General features: G+C 38.0%; 1 protein-coding gene across 1 annotated transcript in view; it reads left to right on the forward strand.

The window, feature by feature from the left end:
- Positions 1–19,173, forward strand: part of ibtk (inhibitor of Bruton agammaglobulinemia tyrosine kinase) — a 48,654-nt gene that overhangs the window by 8,327 nt on the left and 21,154 nt on the right. Inside the window, exons 5-18 of the mRNA XM_039651250.2 lie at positions 3,972–4,082; positions 4,162–4,332; positions 4,682–4,799; positions 5,038–5,218; positions 5,504–5,627; positions 9,584–9,761; positions 10,168–10,318; positions 12,336–12,953; positions 14,084–14,170; positions 14,262–14,344; positions 15,803–15,840; positions 15,928–16,024; positions 16,119–16,220; positions 18,597–18,714. Of these exons, the coding sequence (XP_039507184.2) occupies positions 3,972–4,082; positions 4,162–4,332; positions 4,682–4,799; positions 5,038–5,218; positions 5,504–5,627; positions 9,584–9,761; positions 10,168–10,318; positions 12,336–12,953; positions 14,084–14,170; positions 14,262–14,344; positions 15,803–15,840; positions 15,928–16,024; positions 16,119–16,220; positions 18,597–18,714 (2,177 nt within the window). The remainder of the gene's footprint in view (positions 1–3,971; positions 4,083–4,161; positions 4,333–4,681; positions 4,800–5,037; positions 5,219–5,503; positions 5,628–9,583; positions 9,762–10,167; positions 10,319–12,335; positions 12,954–14,083; positions 14,171–14,261; positions 14,345–15,802; positions 15,841–15,927; positions 16,025–16,118; positions 16,221–18,596; positions 18,715–19,173) is intronic.

Raw genomic sequence — 19,173 nt, forward strand, 5'->3', positions numbered from 1 at the left:
TTTACTTTTTTCAATTTATTTTGCTGGTTTTCTTCTCCAAAAATTTTCATTAAAGTTGGATAAAAGTTAGATAAAAGTTAGATAAAAGTTAAATTAAAGTTATATTAAAGATAGACCTTTCTTCCCTACTGTGACGTATATACGAGTGAACCGCTTCTGTAAAAAGACACAATGTATGCTTGAAACTTCTTTTTGTCCATTGGCAAGTGATTTGATGATTTGATGATTTGATGATTGTGGTTTTCTATTGGTTGATCTCATGTGAGTGACAGGTTGCCCCGCCTTCACACCAAAAACGCATCATCAGAGAAGAGATGTCACTGCAAGAGGGAGAAGTTATTTTGATCAAAGATTTGAGGAGAGTGAGCTTTAAAAAATATTTAATGTGGACTGATGTATAATTAATTCTAAATACTGCAAAAAAACAACAACAACAAGATTATGATACGATGTGATCACTCTCAAACTTCTCTTATTACTTCTATTTAGATACATTTTTGCTGATGAGGCACATAATGCTGTGAAATCCTCATCTGCAATGCTATTCCTCAGGGTTTATTTATGCAAACTGGGTCTAAAGCTCCCCAGGGTTATGTGTAAAAACAGAGGACCTGCTAGTGTTGTCTTGATAACGGGCTTCTCAACAGGGAAAACAAAGATCTCCAAGAGTCCTTTCAAACCGTCTGAGGAGACTTAAACCTCTTTGCGTCTCTTTAAATTGTTCTCGAAAATGCCCTCGAGGATGAACACTATGTTCCTGCTGATGGAGAGAAGCTGTTTGTGTTGGAACTAGGGCATTTAGCAGATGTGTGTGAGCACTTAGGTGATGATTGTCACCGCTTTGGCATACTTGACCCTGACAGCTCAAGTCATGCCAACATCATGCTTTGAACGGTGTATAATCTTCCCTTTTTTCCGTGGTCATAGCGGGGACTCATTTGCATTTTTGATGGATAACCAACATGTGCTCATATGTGGATGGGAAATGTGATCCAGTAGTGTTGCATGATCCCATTGTCAGCCTTTCATTTGGTATTTTGGCATTTTTGAAAGGAGAAGAACAAGAAGGTTAAGGGTGCGATCAAAACGAATTTAGTTGGCCGAATCTGTCAACCATTTAGGATGATATGAAATGCTTCTGACCGATGTAAAGACACTTCAGCAACTCCTTTCATTTTTCATTGTTTAGTCGGTTGTGTGTGATTAATTTCCGAAGTGCAGGGCAGTCCTTTAATTTTACAGTGCTCATTGTGATGGAGGATCTTGTTTCCCGACCCTTTCATCAGCTCTCCAATGCCCCCCTAAGCACATTGTGACCTGCCACGCCGTTCTGCAGATGCTTTCAGTTAAATATTAAAATATTCAGTCCGGGATAACGGCAGCAGATTAAATAAGCGCTGTGTATGCGTGCGTACGGCAGCGAGGGAGAGCGGGTGCCAGTCAGTTCTTTAGGCGCAGAGTTTGGACACTTTACAGAACATCTCTTGCTTCAGTTTTGGCCTTGAGGAGTGTGTTAAATTAGTGATGATGTTGACCCTCGAAACCCCTGCCCCGCTCTAGTCGACTCCAACCAATCCAGAGCTGGCACGCTCTGTAGAGAAAGGGCAGAGCTGTCATGGCTAAAAGTCAAGCCCTTGTGATGAGCACAACACAGCAGGTTCATAGTCTTCCTTTCGCAGTTCTTAATCGACCCATAATCTCATCACTATTAATTTGTGTGTCATATTTACAGTGGCATCAAAAGTGTTTGGTACACTTGGCTAAAAAGATACCTTCAATTTTAGAGTTAATTTTAGTGTTTTTTACAATAATTTAAAATCTATTAATTTAATAATCTAATTGTCATTGTATGAAATGGTTCTGAGAAAAAAAAGCCTTGATATTTTATTTTTGCAGTGACATTTAACCAGCTTGTCTCAGTGGTTGTCTAAAACCGAAGATAGCAAATTAGTCAGTGACTTACTTTGCAGAAAGTGTGTTTGTGTGAATGAATTTACCTCGCAAGTAAAATGATTTCTGACTGACTATCTTGTCTAAGGATCTTGAGCAAATGTTTAATGACAACAATACTCAGTCATTCCACATACGTAACATTCAGAAGTTTGGGGTCAGTACTTTTTCCCCTCTAGAAATGAATACTTTTATTAAGTAGTGATACATTAAATTGATCAAAAGGGACTGTAAAAACATTTATAATGTTAGACAAGATTTTTATTTCAAACAACGTTCTTTTGAACTTTCTATTCATCAAAAATCCTGAAAAAAAGTATATCACGGTGAAAATATGAAGCAGCGCAATTGTTTTCAACACTGACAGTAATAAGAAATGTTTCTTGAGCATCAAATCACATTAGAGTGATTTCTGAAGGATCATGTGACACTGAAGACTAATGATGCTGAAAATACAGCTTTGATCACAGGAATAAATTCTATTTTTTTATTATATTACAATAGAAAGTATGTTTTTTTTTAAAACTAATAATTTCACTGTATTATTATTTGTACTGTATTTTTTTTTATTTAATATGATCATATGATCAGATGAAGGCATATTAGTGTACAGGATGTTGCATGCATGTTACTCATTCCTTGATGCCTTTTACATTCTTACTAAAAATCGACCAAGGTAATAAAATGAAAATAACTGAAGTGAAAGTTATTGGCCAAAACCCAAATTTCTGGAATTAATAGGCCAACAATGGCAATTGTCAAGTTGTTTGTTAATTCAAATCACATTTATTAGTATAGCGCTTTTCACATATTATTGCATATTATTTCAAAGCTACTTAAAGTCTACTTAAAGGAGTAGTTCACTTTTAAAAAGACATTTGCTGATAATTTATTCACCCCCATGTCATCCAAGATGTCCATGTCTTTCTGTCTTCAGTCGAAAAGGGGTTGAAAAAATGGAGAAAATAGAAAATTGAGATTTTTGATGAAAACATTCCAGAATTTTTCTCCATATAATGGACTTTATTGGGTAACAAACGGTTCAAGGTCCAAAAGACAGTTTCAGTGCAAACTGTTCAAAAACGATTCCAGATGATGACGATGAGTAAGGGTCTTATCAAGCGAAATCATCGCTCATTTAAAAAAAAATAATAATAACAAAGTTTAAGTTTTATAAGCTCAAATGGTCGCCTTGCTCTGTTACTGTGATGCACGTTCGTGACTCTCCTATTCGAACTCGTTTATCAAAATGAACAAATCTTTTTTCGTGTCATTTGGTTCATTCAGCGAATGAAATGAACTAGTTGACTTGGGAAAAGATTCGTTCATTTTGATGAACAAGGTCGAACAGGAGAGTCACGAACGTGCATCACGCACACAAGCACGTTATTTTCAGCAAAGGTTAGTGTAGAGTGTACAAAATGAATAAACTTCATTTGTTAATAAAAATGTATTCATTACTTCAATGAGCTCATAGTTTCTACCTTAAATGAATACATTGTTTAAATTAATACATTATTAATTATTATTTCTGAAATAGCCATAACTTAGACAGTTACCTCTGATAACAGATCACTCTAAATTGTTAAAGGAGTAGTTCACTTTTAAAAAAAATTTTTTGCTGATAATTTACTCACCCCCGTGTCATCCAAGATATCCATGTCATTTTTTTATCAGTTGAAAAGAAATTAAGGTTTTTGATGAAAACATTCCAGGATTTTCTCCATATAATGCACTTCAATGGGAACCAAACGGTTCAAGGTCCAAAAGACAGTTTCAGTGCAAACTGTTCAAAGGGTTTTAAACGATTTCAAACGATGAATAAGGGTCTTATCAAGCGAAATGATCACTCATTTAAAAAAAAAGTTTAAGTTTTATAAGCTCAAATAGTCGCCTTGCTCTGCTTGTGCTACACAAGTGTGGTTTTTGAGTTATATCAGAAAGAGGACCATGCCTGCCTGTGCAAACATGATCTTGGATGATGATGGCGGCAACATTGTTGTGTTTCTGTGTCTTTTGAGGTGGTGTTGTGCAAGTTCCACTCGGTCTTCCTGTCCCAGAAGGGTCAGGTGTACACATGCGGACACGGACAGGGCGGACGACTTGGACATGGCGATGAACAGACATATCTGGTAAGATGTTTTGGTGTGGGGTAATGCATGTACTCTGCACATCTGCTCTCTAACACTTGTGTCTATGTTCACATCAAAGGTTCCCCGAATGGTGGAGGGTCTTTTGTCCCATCACTGCTCACTGATTGCAGCGGCCCGAGATCACACCGTCGTTCTGACAGAGGAGGGGTACGTCTACACTTTTGGGCTCAACACCCATCATCAGCTGGGTCTGGCACCTCCTCCTGCTTCCAGCCAAGTTCCCAAACAGGTCGGTCAGCCTGAGGCCACATTTGCTAAGCATACTTGAGAATAAAAATCTTCTTACACAAGAACACACAAGAATATTTTGTATCCCGGCCAAAACTTAAGATTGTTCTTATCGTTTATTCCTAACACTGTTCTTAAGACAAAACTTAAGAAGAATTAACTTTCTTGAAAATTATTTGTATTGGTGTACTCACTCATTATATAAATTGTACATTTTAAACCAAAAAAAGTTACATAGTGTACCTTTAAGAAGATCTTTGTGAATCCGAACCCTTGTCTTTCACAAATTTAAAAAACTATAGCTAATTACATAAATGTAATTTTTTAATGTTATTTTCTATTGACCACAGGTCACATCCAAGTCCCTGAAAGGGAGGTCCGTGATTGGTGTTGCAGCCGGCAGGTTCCACACTGTTCTTTGGACCCGAGATGCGGTTTATACCATAGGATTAAATGGTGGCCAACTTGGTAAGAGGCTCAACTACCCAGATATATTTATCACAGAAAACAATCAGGCCTGCGTTTCTCAAGTTGATCGTGGCAATCTGCTAACGATGCTTTTAGGAAATGCATCCCAGATTGTTTAACTGATCTAAAATCTCTCAGGTGTATAGCAAATCCTCTCCATGCAATTTCACCAGAGCATCTGCATCATTTGCCTCTTCCCATATGAAAAGTTGTGGTCCGACCATTGTGATACTTTCAGGTTACCTGCTGGAGCCCAACGGAGAGAAGTGCGTGACTGTTCCTCGACAGGTGTCCGCTCTGCACCACAAGGATTTGACCATCACTATGGCGGCTGCGAGCAATGGGGCCACTGTGTGTGTGACGGAAAAGGGAGATGTGTACCTACTGGCAGATTACCAGTGCAAGAAACTGGCCTCCAAGTGAGTGGAGTTCAGAGACTAGATTTTGGCAATTATGTTGTCTTAGCGATCCAGATTTTGTACAGTTTTTAGAGCTTGAAATGTATTTCAATATTGAATTGAATTGTAGATCAATATATAGTTTGCAACAGGCACTTAACACAAGCTTTCCATCCACATATTTTTATGCAAATGATGAGGTACTACATGAAGAATAGTGCAGATGCATTAAAAATGTTGTATTTCAATTCAAATTCAAAATTCAGTTTGGTGGAAGTCCAACGCTGTCCTTGTTTTGTTCTCCAGACAGATGAACCTGAAAAAAGTGCTAGTGAGCGGTGGTAGTTTAGATCATCGTATTGATCCGCAGCTTCTGCATGATGGTGGAGGAGAGAAGCTGGTGATTCTGGCTCTCGATGAAACTGGAAGGGTGAGTGATGTATGACGCTGAACTGAACTTCAATATGCACATCAGAGATTCTAACAGGATAGAAATATTACCCAATAGTTAGGTTGGGTTAAAACTTCGGGTATTGGGTTAAAGCCTAAAAAAACCTGTTCTGATAATCAGCTGATGTGTTATCATTAGTGCTGTCAAACGATTAAAATGTAATCACGATTAATCGCATTGATGTCATATGGCTCGTTTCCACTGAGTGGTTCGGTATGGTACAGTTCGGTTCGGTACGCAATTATTTGCGTTTCCACTGTCAAAAGTTGTGCATGGTACCAAAAAGCCAAACCGTACCGTACCACTTTTTGGGTACCCTTCCGTTGGGGTACCTAGCACAGTGAAAGGGTACTAAAAGGTGGAGCTAGACTCACTGCAGAACGGTGAGTATCGTCACTCGCGCGTGCTACAAGGGCATTAGAAGCATACAGTTGAAATATAATTCTACTGTTATTCTGTCACGAAATGTAGTTTTAAGAGTTTTAAAGGCGAGAAAGTAGTTTTTTAAAGCTCAAATCTTTGGTTTATTTATAGATTTATGATAATTTGACTGAGATTCATTCCAATCGATCACTAGATGCTCGCGCTCGTGTCCACGCCTGGAACAGCCTTTCCTCGGCTAGTCGTTCTGATGTTTGCCGCTGACTCAGACGTCTCTGTTGTGGTTAAACATGAGATATAGTTCGTCTTGTATAAACCTAACAGGTGATCTTTGGTCTAGTGAATCTATAATTCGTTCCCTGGCCAATAGTTTTGGCAGAAGGCTACGTGAAGTTTCATATCTTTGAGTGCTGAATTTGTATATTCGACTGACTGAATTGTTTCTTGATGTTATTTAAGCTTTACTGTATATCTTTTTGTACCTTTTACTTATACTTTTATAATGGCTATTATTGATAAAACTGAAATAGTTTTAGATAGTTTTGTCTTTCTTTATTTTATTACAAGATCATCTGTAATGTTGTTTATTGCAACATTTGTACCAATGCCATATGCAATACATTAGCCTACATATTGCCTGAAATAAGTTTAATATTTTTAAATTTAAACGAAAAGTGGCAGGGTTGTGTTTTATATTTAGTTTAGTTATAAATATATAACGTTACATACATGCAGTGAATATAATCAGTAGGATGCGTTGCCTGAACCACATTTGTGTGCTTTAGAATGTTTAAAATGTAATGAAATGAAATCGAAAAGAAGCAGAGTGGTGTTTTATCACATATTTCGTTTTATTGTTGCCTAAAATGAACATACAGAGATAACAAGATCTGCTGTCTGTCATCCATTGTTGTTTACTTTGTCGCTTTCTTCGCGCGAAAATGACGTCGATCGCTTCTTTCCAGCAAACACCACGCCTATCAAGTAAGGGTACTGTTGGCGGTGGAAACGCAAGCCGGATCATGGTGTACCCGACCCGACCCGTACTGTACTGTACCGTACCCCTCAGTGGAAACGAGCCAATAGTTAACTTGCGATTAATCACACATTTATATCTATTGTAAATGTCTCTTGATTTATTTTATTTACATATAGCTACTGTGTTCAATTTCTAACTAACTCACTTGCCGCAAATAATCTCTCACACAATGTAACACTGTCTATCAATAAAAGGGTGAAAGAAATACTGACGAGGTCCTGATATTGACGGAGAATTCGCATCATCTGTGTGTGTGTGTGTTTGCTTGGCCATCATCAAGTGGTATTTCAGACTGGACGTGCTGCGATGATGATAGCTCAGTTCACAACGACAAAACACACAGATCACTTGGTCTTGTCAATGGGACAATTTGGCAACTTTTTAAAAGTAAACTTTCCATTCAGAATCTTATTGGCATCCATTTCGGCGTCTCGCGCTCATCATCCACTCAAAACGTAACTTTAACCTACTATTTGGCCGGCTAACACACCGAAACAAATGTGTGCGGCATTGTGCCTTTTTGTTTCGTTTCCGATCTAACTAGATCCACTTGCGCTTTGGTCGACGTAACAACAAAACGTCCTCGTGCGTCGCAAGCCATTGAAATAAATGGGTTTCATAGCGCCGCGCATGCCGCATCCTGTTGCAAAAGCATGTGAAAAAACTACAACGTTTGCTAGGCCAAAAAGACCGTTAATCGCGCGATAAAAAATTTGACGCCGTTAAATCGGGTTTGCGTCAACGCCGTTAATAATAACGCGTTTAACTGACAGCCCTAGTTATCATCATAAAAATATTTCTGCCTAAAAATGCTCAAGAGGGAGTTGTCACAGTGCCTGTTGCGATATTAGTTATTTTACTGAGGGAGAGAATCTATCATTCAAGACTCCGATGAAGATGCTGTTTGTATTCTCGGGGGGAACAACAAAAACAATGCTGATGTAAACACACCGTCAGTCTGAAAAAGTCTCACTCTCAATACAGCAACTAAAAGCAACTTTCCTAGATTTCTTCTGTAGCTGTTAAAGCTTGTTTCTAGAATTTGTTTTTGTACAAAGTATTTCTGTTAATTAGAATTTGACACATTTTTTGACATTCAATCTTTGGAAAAATCGTGTCTGATCTGGATGAAGAATAGATGTTTGTGTTCTACACAACAGCTAATGCCCTGTTTCCTAAAATAATCACCTAAAGTGCAAGAACAACAAAGGTCCTAAGACCAAGCCTTGTGGCACACCATATTTTGCAATAGTTCATTTACACAAATCGGTGGCAACAGTCGGACAGGGAAGACCTAAACCAAGCTAGTGGCTGTGCAGGCCAACACGATTCACTAGCCTGTGTAAAATATTTTTTTGATCTATAGTATCAAAATCAGCACTTTGTTCCAAGGTACTAGCATCAGATGAGATACGTTATTAGTTTGTCTCTCTGTCAAGTTCTTTGTAAAATGCTGTGAGCAATATTTGGCTACTAGAATGGTTGTTGAACCACTAAACCATTCCAGCTACTTATTAAGTGTCCAAATGTCCCCCCCCCCATATAATGTCTGCTTAACCAAGATGTTCAGTCTTGTGGGCCAATAAGTGCCTGATAAAAGATTATCAACTGCACCAGGCCAGTTAGTGGAATTGGATCCAAGTTTTTAGTAGTTTAATTCATTTTTCACCAGTTTCTTATCTATATATTTTTATTACAACAAAGTTCTATAATGAAAGCTTAATCTTGTTCCACCAGTTGGTTTGCCTAGCATGTACAGTGTTTAGCACAAGTGAACTCACCCATGCTAAAGTTGACTAAAAAGATGAATTAAAAAAATTATATTCATATTCATCTTAATGCCTGAATTAAAAAAAAAAAATGTTCAATTTAAAAAATTAGGAAAAATCCAACCTTTAAGGACACCAATTTTCTTTGTGAATGACTAATGTATCGTAAATAAATACATTTTCTTCAGAGATTGTCTTATTATTGGGAGATGAGAGGGTCTGTGGCTCTCTTACCATTGGAAAAAGTGTAATGGCTAACTTGTGGCCAACATATTATGGCATTGATGTCAGTGGTGTTCAGTAACAGTCAGTTACTGTTTACGTTACACACAGTTTCCTGTGGACTAGCCCATTCGTAATGTGAATAAGTGTCCCGGATAACCTTTTTGATTATTAAAGTTGTATTAAACCATTAAAACGGGGACAAAATTTTAAATGGAAAATGTAATGGTTGAACTTTTATGAAATTGTTGTTAAAACTGTAAAGTTAAAACTGCTTTTTGATTACTAAAGTTTTATTTAACCTGTAAAATGTCAAATTAAGATGGGGTGGGGAGAATCCAGAAAAATGAAAATGGGAAAAAAAGTAGACTGATTTCATAAGGACCTAGATATTTCCTTGGACTCGTTTGACTTGAGCCAGTAAGACACCTTTCGGTCACTTTATCAATCGCTTAAACAACCAATTCGCTTGTATTGTATTCATTTCATACATTTTCACAGTTTATTCTCTGATGTTCTTGCAGGTGTTTTGCTGGCGCTCCACGGGCACGTCAGTGAGGCAGTGTCGCTGGGCTTACGGACGACAGGTCTTCATGTCAGACATCGCCCTGAGTAAGAACAGCATGATGTTTGTTACTCAGGACGGAGAGGGATTCAGTGGACAGTGGCTGGGACAGTACAAGAAAGCCGTAGACAAAAAAGGTACTGGGGCCATCAGTTTAAAGGGATACCCCACTTTTTTTGGAAATAGGCTCATTTTACCACTCCCCCAGAGTTAAACAGTTGAGTTTTACCGTTTTCAAATCCATTCAGCCGATTTTCTGATATTTAGAAGAATATCTGTAACCAGACAGTTTCTGGTCTCATTGACTTCCATAGTAGGAAAAAAATATACTATGGAAGTCAATGAGACCAGAAACTGTCTGGTTACTGATATTCTTCTAAATATCATAAAACCGGCTGAATACATTGGAAAACTGTAAAACAAAACTGTTTAACTCTGAGGGAGTGGTCAAATGAGCCTATTTCCAAAAAAAAGAAAAAAAAAGAAAAGTGGAGTATCCATCTAGTAAAATAGAATTGAACTAGATATGCTCTGTTGTGTCAGATAACATGGAGGTGTCCGGCAACTCAGACGGAGGAGGGGTTTATGAACGAATCCGTCTGGAGAAGCTTCATTACGTCCACAGAGCCGTCAGCATCACCATGGATTCTAACGGACGAAACTTTGGAGTATTGCAAGCCGATCCCAAAACCAGGTGCAGATAATTATGACTACGGCCACAGATGTGTGTGACTAAGACATGTTTGGAATTTTTGATGTCACTAAATGGTTCCAGTTCCTCCTGACATCAAAGTTGTTTATCGTACAAAGTTGTTTGTACCAAATTTACAGTTTTTCAAGACAAACAACAACAGAACTATAAAACATTACACCAGTATCAATCATTTTACCGATAAATCTTGGCCGAAACACTGTATGGTTTTATTGGACACACACTTTCACTGCCAACAAAAGATAGGAGAGGCATTCTCTCCTCCCTTTTAAAAGTTGATAAACCTGTTTATTATGTTATCTTAAAGGAGTATTTCACTTAAAAAAAGCTTTTGCTGATTTAGGGCCGGTTCACATATCGCGTCTTTTGCGCGCTCAAGTTCGTTATTTCAAATGTAGGCGCGCGGTATGCGCGCTCATAATGGAAGCGACGCGGTCGCTGTGTGACGCGCTCGTTTTTTCCAGGCGCGTCCGCGCCGCATCGAGATAAAAACATCTCGACTTTTCAGAATGCCGCAAGCGCACCGTAGGTCACGTGACACGAACCAACCAATCAGCTTCCTCGCCATTTTTGTTACCTCTTCTTAAAATATAATCAAACTGGTCCTTGTCCACTCTGAAATAGGCTTTGAACCTCCCATTGTCCAGACGGAGTTCCTGAATCAGCTGGTGAAATTCCCCATGGTTCTTGCGTTTTTGTAGTATGGGTTGCACCCAAACACTGCGGCGTTTTTTTACTTTTCTGAGTAAATAAATCTTGTAACAGAGTTACAGCAAGGGTTTTTTCGAAATCCATTGCTGAAATTTCCTTCATGTAATGGAGAGCGCAGCTGATGGTTGCTTAGCAACGACAGACGCCTCCGGAGTGCAACCGCCCTAGCGCTTCTTTGGAAAAAGGAGAACGCGTGCGCCTAGCGTTTTCTACGCGTTTTTAGGCGCGATATGTGAACGGCCCCTTACTCACCCCCATGTCATCCAAGATGTCCATGTCTTTCTTTCTTCAGTCGAAGAGAAATGGTTTTTGATGAAAACATTCCAGGATTTTTCTCCATATAATGGACTTCAATGGGGACCAAACGGTTCAAGGTCCAAATGAGAGTTTCTGTGCAAACTGCCAACTGTTGAAAGGGCTTTAAATGATTCCAGACGATGAATAAGGATCTTATCAAGCGAAACGATCACTCATTTAAAAAACTAAAATTTTAAGTTTAAGTTTTATAAGCTCAAATGGTCGCTCTGTTCTGTTCTGTGATGCGCGTTTGTGACTCTCCTGTTCGAACTCGTTTATCAAAATGAACTAATCTTTTTTCGTGTCATCTGGTTCATTCAACGAACGAAATGAACGAGTTGACTCGGGCAAAGATTTGTTAATTTTAATGAATGAGTTTGAACAGGAGAGTCATGAATGCTAGATAAGACCCTTATTCATCGTCTGCAATCGTTTAAAGCCCTTTGAACAGTTTGCAGTTTGCACTGAAAGTCTTTTGGACCTTGAACTGTTTGGTTCCCATTGAAGTCCATTATATGGAGAACATCCTGGAATGTTTTCATCAAAAACCTTAATTTCTTTTCGACTGAAGAAAGAATGACATGGATATCTTGGGGGTGAGTAAATTATCAGCAAACTTTTTTTTTTAAAGTGAACTCCTTTAACTATGTGGTAATTCTATGGTTAGAAGAAAAAAAAAATCATAAACACTTTTTGTCATTCTGGTTGAAACACATCCTGATAGCAATCAGATAATGCAAGTGTTCTTCATATTTAAAAAATAAAAAATGCCAGAGGTGGAAAGTAACTAATTACAAATAATTAATTACCGTACTTGAGTACATTTTTTCTTTTTCTTGAGTATAATTAAATTGTGGTACTTTTAATTGAGTTGAATTAAAATAAATCACACCCTTTGGGATTTAATAACTGCACATGGCCATATTTTGATATTGCTTTTATCTAGTTTAATCATGCAGCCCTACATTCACTCTTCGTCTCCTTTCTTCAGCTTGTATGAAATTCCCACCACGTCTGGGTCCACATTCTCCCAGCACTTCCAGCGCCTCCTGTCCGAAGCCGACGAGACCGACAGCATCCATGACGTGACCCTGCAGGCGGGTGATCGCACCTTTGCAGCGCACAAATACATTCTGTCCATGCGCTCAGACTTCTTCCGGAAATGTCTGCTCCCCGAGGGCTGCAAAGAGGGGGATGGAGAGGTGAAGAAAGGGGAAGATGCGGTGGGCTGTGACCTGCTGGTTCTGGAGAAGATTCCTCCTGAGATGCTGGAGCACGCGCTTCACTTCATCTACACCGACTCCTGTGAGATGCTGGTGCATGGGAGCCGGCCCATCATGCCCCGCTCCAACCCGAGCTCTGATCCCGAACCGCAGCAGCAGCAGCTCATCCACAGTCTCCAGGCTTTGGGTCTGGAGAACCGTTCTGCTCTGGAGGTGTACCGCTCTCTGCCTGCGAAGACTGGTGAGGAAGCAGACAAGCCCAAGGGTAAAAGCACTAAGTCTGGGAAAAAAGCCAAGAACGGAAATATTGGTCAACCTGGACAAAACCCTGTGAAGATGCTGCAGGGAGTCGCCAAAAAACTGGGCTTGGGGAGTCTCTCCGCACGGTGAGACACTTCTTATCGCGTATTTTTAGCTTAAAGTTGTCAATCAAGGTGTCTCGCTCCAAAAATAGTCATTATTTTAACAAGCAGATAGTCAGCATATATGCAATCTTTATGAAGGATTGGTCAAAACAAGGTATCTTAAGTGAAAACATGTTGAAAAAAAAAATTTCACTGCTATATATATATAAATCTCGGGGCTGTCAACGTCAATTCAAAATTCTTAACGCATTAAAATAATCTGACGCAAAAACATTACTGAAACGTGAAATTGAATCAGCCTTCATAAAACAGTGTGGGCAAAGCGTAGAGTATGATAACTGTGCGAAATTACTTTTGTCTCTGAACAAGGATTTTTATTCAATTATATTAAAACTGACAGTAAAATCAAGTTGAGTTCCATATAACTCAGAAACTCATAATGAAATTACTTAACGGTGTTGCCTTGAATTGCTGATCATACCATTTTTTTACAGTGCATGAACCAATACAATGGCGCTTCCTTTTTCTATCAAGTTTGTCAGTATAAACGTTTTATGAATTCATGTGTAGAATTTTTTTAACTATACACATTGAGAAAATGTTAAAAATGGATAAAAACAGAGATAAACACATCATAATCAAGTTTAGGCTTTTAAAGTATCCACAAATTAATATTTGTGTCCATTTTCAAATTCAACTGCACAAATCACTAAATATTACAACCTTGTGTCATAAAGATAACATTGTGGATAGGAGCAATGTCGAATGTTCAATCGTTTTCAAGCACATTCAGGATAATGATTTGTTGATTTGTCGTGTTTGTATATGAAGAGTTCAGATGCAAAGTGCCATTTGAAATTTTCTTCTAGAATGATCATTTTTATCAAGCTTGTATATTTAAGTTCAGTGATTTCACTTAAATGGCAATGATAATTACCTATTAATTGTTATTTAAGTGAAATTACTGAACTTAAATATACAAGTTTGATAAAAATCATCATTAAAGAAGAACATTTCAAATGGCATTTAGAGGCTTTTGCATCTGAACTCTTCATATATATAAATATATATATATATATATAAATGAGGGGATATATTGGCTATTGCTGTAATCAATAAGTCATCAGTAACTGTATTTTATGTTTGACTAGGCTTGACGGAGTGAAGTTTGAAAATGGGAAGATCAATGTGGCGCAGAAGAAGACGGGCAACAAGCTACGACTCAACCAAAAAAAATGGTGTGTGTGTTGTTCCTTTGAGAAACATCAGTCGATGTCATACACTCTCTGATTGGCTGTGAATACAGATCGTCTCTTTGTGTGTCCTCAGCTTGTATCTCTGTGATGTCACACTGCGCTCTGAAGATGGGAAAGAGTTTCCCTGTCACAAATGCGTTTTGTGCGCTCGGCTGGGTGAGATCAAATGTTTTATCTCACACTCGTGTCTCAAAATGTTTCAATCCTATTCAGAAGTAGCATGGGAAGTTTGGCAGATTTTGATATGAATTGAACCTCTAAGAAACACATACAAAGAACACGCATGTAAGTCATAGCTAGCTGCCACGTCACAAATGGTGAATTTATTATTTTTTTCTTGATATTTCAAACTTTTCAGACCTTTTTTTTCCAAAATAATTTAATGGATTCTATCTTTTGAACTTTTGGCATGAAAACAAACTGAGGTATCTACCATTTTTTCATGATTTTTCATGTTTACTGCTATTTTAAAATAAAGGTCTGAACACGCCTTATGAGTATGAAAATATTCTTGTTTTATATTGATAAATTATGGCTCCTCTGTAATATATTTTGAAAATCAGTCACCAAATATGGAAACTAGAGATTGTAAGCTTTCAAATGATGTATAGTTTGTCAATATTATTTAAGGTATTTACTAAGATATTATTGTTTTAAAAATATAGTGGCAAACGTCCCACCTGTGGGACGGTGACAGTTAAATAATGTCTTTCATTAGACAGGAAAATCATAAACTAACCTCAGTATATGTCTGGCCTACACAGACTCGTTTTTGTCAAATAAATACACTACCGTTTATAAACTAAAGTTTTGAAATTAATACTTCAGCAAGGATGCATTAAATTTATCATTTGTAATAATACAAAATAATTATATTTCAAATAATCTTTGCTATTCATCAAAGAATCTTAAAAAAAGTAGCATTGTTTCTACAGAAATATGTTTTCAACATTGATAATAATAGTTATTGTTAATAATAAGTTTCTTGAGCAGCAAATCATCATATTAGAATGATTTCTGAAGGATCATGTGACACTGAAGACTGGAGTAATGATGACAGGATTAAATTACATTTTACAATATTCACATAGAAAACTGTTATTTTAAATTGTAATATTTTACAATTGTTCTTTATTTTTGGTTAAATAAATGCAGCCTTGGTGAGCAGAAGAGACTTCTTTTAACATTTTTTTAAAAATTTTTTTTAAATACAGTTTTAATGGTAGTGTATTTCTGTTTGCTCTGTCTAAACTCAAGTGACTTGTGTATGATTTCTGACTCGCAGTGATTTGATTCTTTCGTGGACGTTTCACATTAAAATTCTGTCATCATTAACACAGGTTTAATGACTCTTATGGAAGCAAAGAGATAGTGATAGTGGAGCGTCACTACTATCAAAGCTGATAAAAATGACTAGAAAACAGAAAACTACCTCGTAACCCGTTTATTTTTTTGTGAGAAACAGACTGGAATTGAAGTTCCTTAATTTTATTGTTGAAACTTGAAAGTCATTCAGCTTAGACAAAGTTTCTACACGTTTGAAACAACATGAACATAACTAAATGCTTCATATTTATTTATCATATTAATATAGATGCACTATTTAATTTTCAGAGTACTTCAACAGTATGTTGGGCAGCCCCTGGATAGAGGTACGATTGAGCAACATGAGGCGTCTTTAGTCTCTCTGAACTGGAGCTGTTTTTTTTTTTTAATGAAATCCCGTCTGCCCCCTTCAGGCCACCAGCTGCAGTGCGCTCGACATGGCCACCACCTCTGATGTCCTGCAGGTCATTCTGGAGTACATCTACACGGACGAGTCTCCCACTGTCAGAGGTTTCAGCCCAGATGCTGTGCTTTGCTGCCATATCCTGCTGTTTCCTCCTCTCTGCTGTTTAAGCCACATATCTCGTCTGTCTGTGTGTCTCAGAGTCTGTGAATGTGGAGTTCGTGTGCAACGTGCTTGTGGTGGCTGATCAGCTGTTGATCACTCGGCTGAAGGAGATCTGCGAGGTCGTCATCACTGAGAACCGTGAGTCTCTCTTTTAGTGTTAGGGAAAATTGTTCATGTCCAGAAATTTAGTTGTAAACGTAATAATGCATTACTGTTGTAGGCATTTAAGTACATTTATTTGGTTTCTGATATTATGGATTCAATGCAATATGTCGGGTGATATTCATCTGCGCTCACGTAACTCACGTAAAGTTGATAACTCCGCGAATGACTGCAATTGCAGATTTCAAACAGAGATGGCGACAAAGAGGGAAAACTCCGGACTGCAGCTTTAATTTCGATCGATGTTTTGTTAATCAAGTATCTGGATTTAAATAAATAAGAAGAAAACAAACAACGCTTGGTGTAATGAAGTGCGTAGCAAAACACAAGCCCACTCTCATGGTTTACTAGTTACTTGAAAAAAGTAATCGGATTACTTTTTTCAAGTAACTAGTAAAGCGTGAGAGTTGTGAGAGGCTTGTGTCATGTAGATAAAAAGTTCCATGAAAATACAAGACCGTGGATGGAGAGAAAACACAATTCTGGGAAAGTTTACAGATTAAACAATAGCTTCCAAGAACGACTGCCCCTTTAATTTTGAAGGGGCAGTTAACTATAACTATTAAGCTTTTTTTCTTTCATCTTTGGAAATTAACTATAACTATTAAAGGGATACTCCACTTTTTTTTGGAAATAGGCTCATTTTACAACTCCCTCAGAGTTAAACAGTTGAGTTTTACCGTTTTTTCGAATCCATTCAGCCGATTTTCTGATATTTAGAAGAATATCAGTAACCAGACAGTTTCTGGTCTCATTGACTTCCATATAGGGCTGTGAATCTTTGGGTAGACAGCGAATCGATTCGATTCACGATTCATAGGTTTTCGATTCGATTCATGAACGATTTGTGCAAATTTAGAACGATTCGATTCGATGCGATTCACATCCAAATTCGATGCGATTTGATTAATTCGATTCGATTCTTAATTTTTTGTATGCATTATAGTATTATTTCAATGCTTCACCCAATGGGTCTTTGTCTGGGTTTGAATTAGCCTACACAGCGGCCTTCGGGGGTCAGATAGTGGGGATTTTGTCCATTGTTAATGTTAGTTCATGTTTGTTTTTAATTTTAATGAATATATTATTATTAAAAAAAATTCAATGGCCTACAAATTAGCATTTGCAAGTAGCAAATATTTTGAAAAAGGCTTTTAAAGTATTGCATTAAATGACTACATGCACAAATTAATGGAGACGTTTTCATTAGTTTCATTTTGCGTCCTCTCAGTGCACTCGTTATCATCTTTTCACTGGATTTTGCTCGCGCTCGGTCCCATAGCTCTCATGCTTTCATAACGTTAACTACAGATTTTTGAGCAGTCCATGTTTGAGCTCGATCTCCAGCTGAGCTCTCTGTCGAGAAAGCAATAGTTTTGAGGCAAACCGCTCAAGCCTTTGATAAAGCTGCCATGCCATTGCGTGGGCACTATGAAATAAAACGCTTTTATTCATTTATTACATGGACTCTCCGTACACGCAAGGTGGTCTCTCGCTCGCTTTCCCTCTCTGCCGAGTGCGTGCAGCCGTGTGTGAACGCGCGATACGCGGTTTGGAGCACAACCTCTGTCTCGTATGCACGCTCGCTCTAGATTCCGGGAGATTTTAACTAATTTGCGGTAATACAAGCTGATCACGACATGAGTAGCTCAACAGGTAGAAAGATAAACTCATCTTTCAGGCATTTGACCGACCGGGCTTCAGCGTGAGAAATCAGGGGTGTGTGAGCGCCTGAAACCAATCAAATGCGGATGTCGTATGACGGCCAATGCGTGAGGGAGCTTGTACCAGGAACACTTTAAGGTTGTTTATATATTTTAAACCACTGAATCGCTATAAAATCGTGATTAATTCGATTCTTAGCCTTTTAAATCGATTATTCACGTAAATAAACGATTCACGATTCAAAATACATGTTTCAGGATCGATGCATATGCATCGCCAGGATTTATAATCGATGCATCGAGAAAACGAGTGAATCGTTACACCCCTACTTCCATAGTATATTTTTTTCCTACTATGGAAGTCAATGAGACTAAAAACTGTCTGGTTACTGATATTCTTCTAAATATCAGAAAATCGGCCGAATGGATTTGAAAACGGTAAAACTCAACTGTTTAACTCTGAGGGAGTGATAAATGAGCCTATTTTCAAAAAAATAGTGGAGTATCCCTTTAAGCTTTTATCTTTCACTTGACTTGATTATTGTTATTATTAAATCGCGTATAACATACTATACATAGTCCTGTCAAAGGACATCGAAATGAGGTGCTTTCGTCCAGTAAGCTTCTTCATTCCTGGGCACGTCCTGAAAATATCTAGTGTAATCTGTGAGTGTTGTATTGTGCGCAGTGACGCTGAAGAACGCAGCGGAGTTGCTGGAGTTCGCCACCGTGTTCAACGCTGATCAACTCAAACTCTCTTGTCTGCAGTTCATCGTCCTCAACATGGCGGCGCTGCTGGAGTCCAAGTAAGATCGAGAGTCTTAAAGCCCCAGAGATCTTTAACTACGGTTTAGATTTATCATGGTCGTGGCATAACTTGTGGGAGTGTGAGAATATTTTTCGTGGCCACAAGATCATTTTGTCGAGGTAATGACATCTTTACCGTACGTGAACTGAAGATGTCCCCACCTGGTATCCGTACTTTACAGCTTACATTTGTCAAGGTATCTTAAAGGGATAGTTCACTTTGAAATGAATTTTTGATATGTTTTAGCTTACCATGTTTTAGTATTTGTTTCCACAGTATTTTCAATTTTGATATTTTAGGTCAAACCGTTGTTGTCTGTCAGTCATATAATGGAGGTCTATGGTCACCACCTCAAAGAGCATGCACAGAGAAGTCCAAAATTAAACATGATTTAATAACTCGTAAATGTAAGTACACATTGATGGCCTAAGACACGAAACGAGCGGTTTGTGTGAGA

This window comes from Pimephales promelas, chromosome 12 (assembly GCF_988280905.1).
Source record: "Pimephales promelas chromosome 12, fPimPro1.hap1.1, whole genome shotgun sequence".
NCBI lineage: Eukaryota > Metazoa > Chordata > Actinopteri > Cypriniformes > Leuciscidae > Pimephales > Pimephales promelas.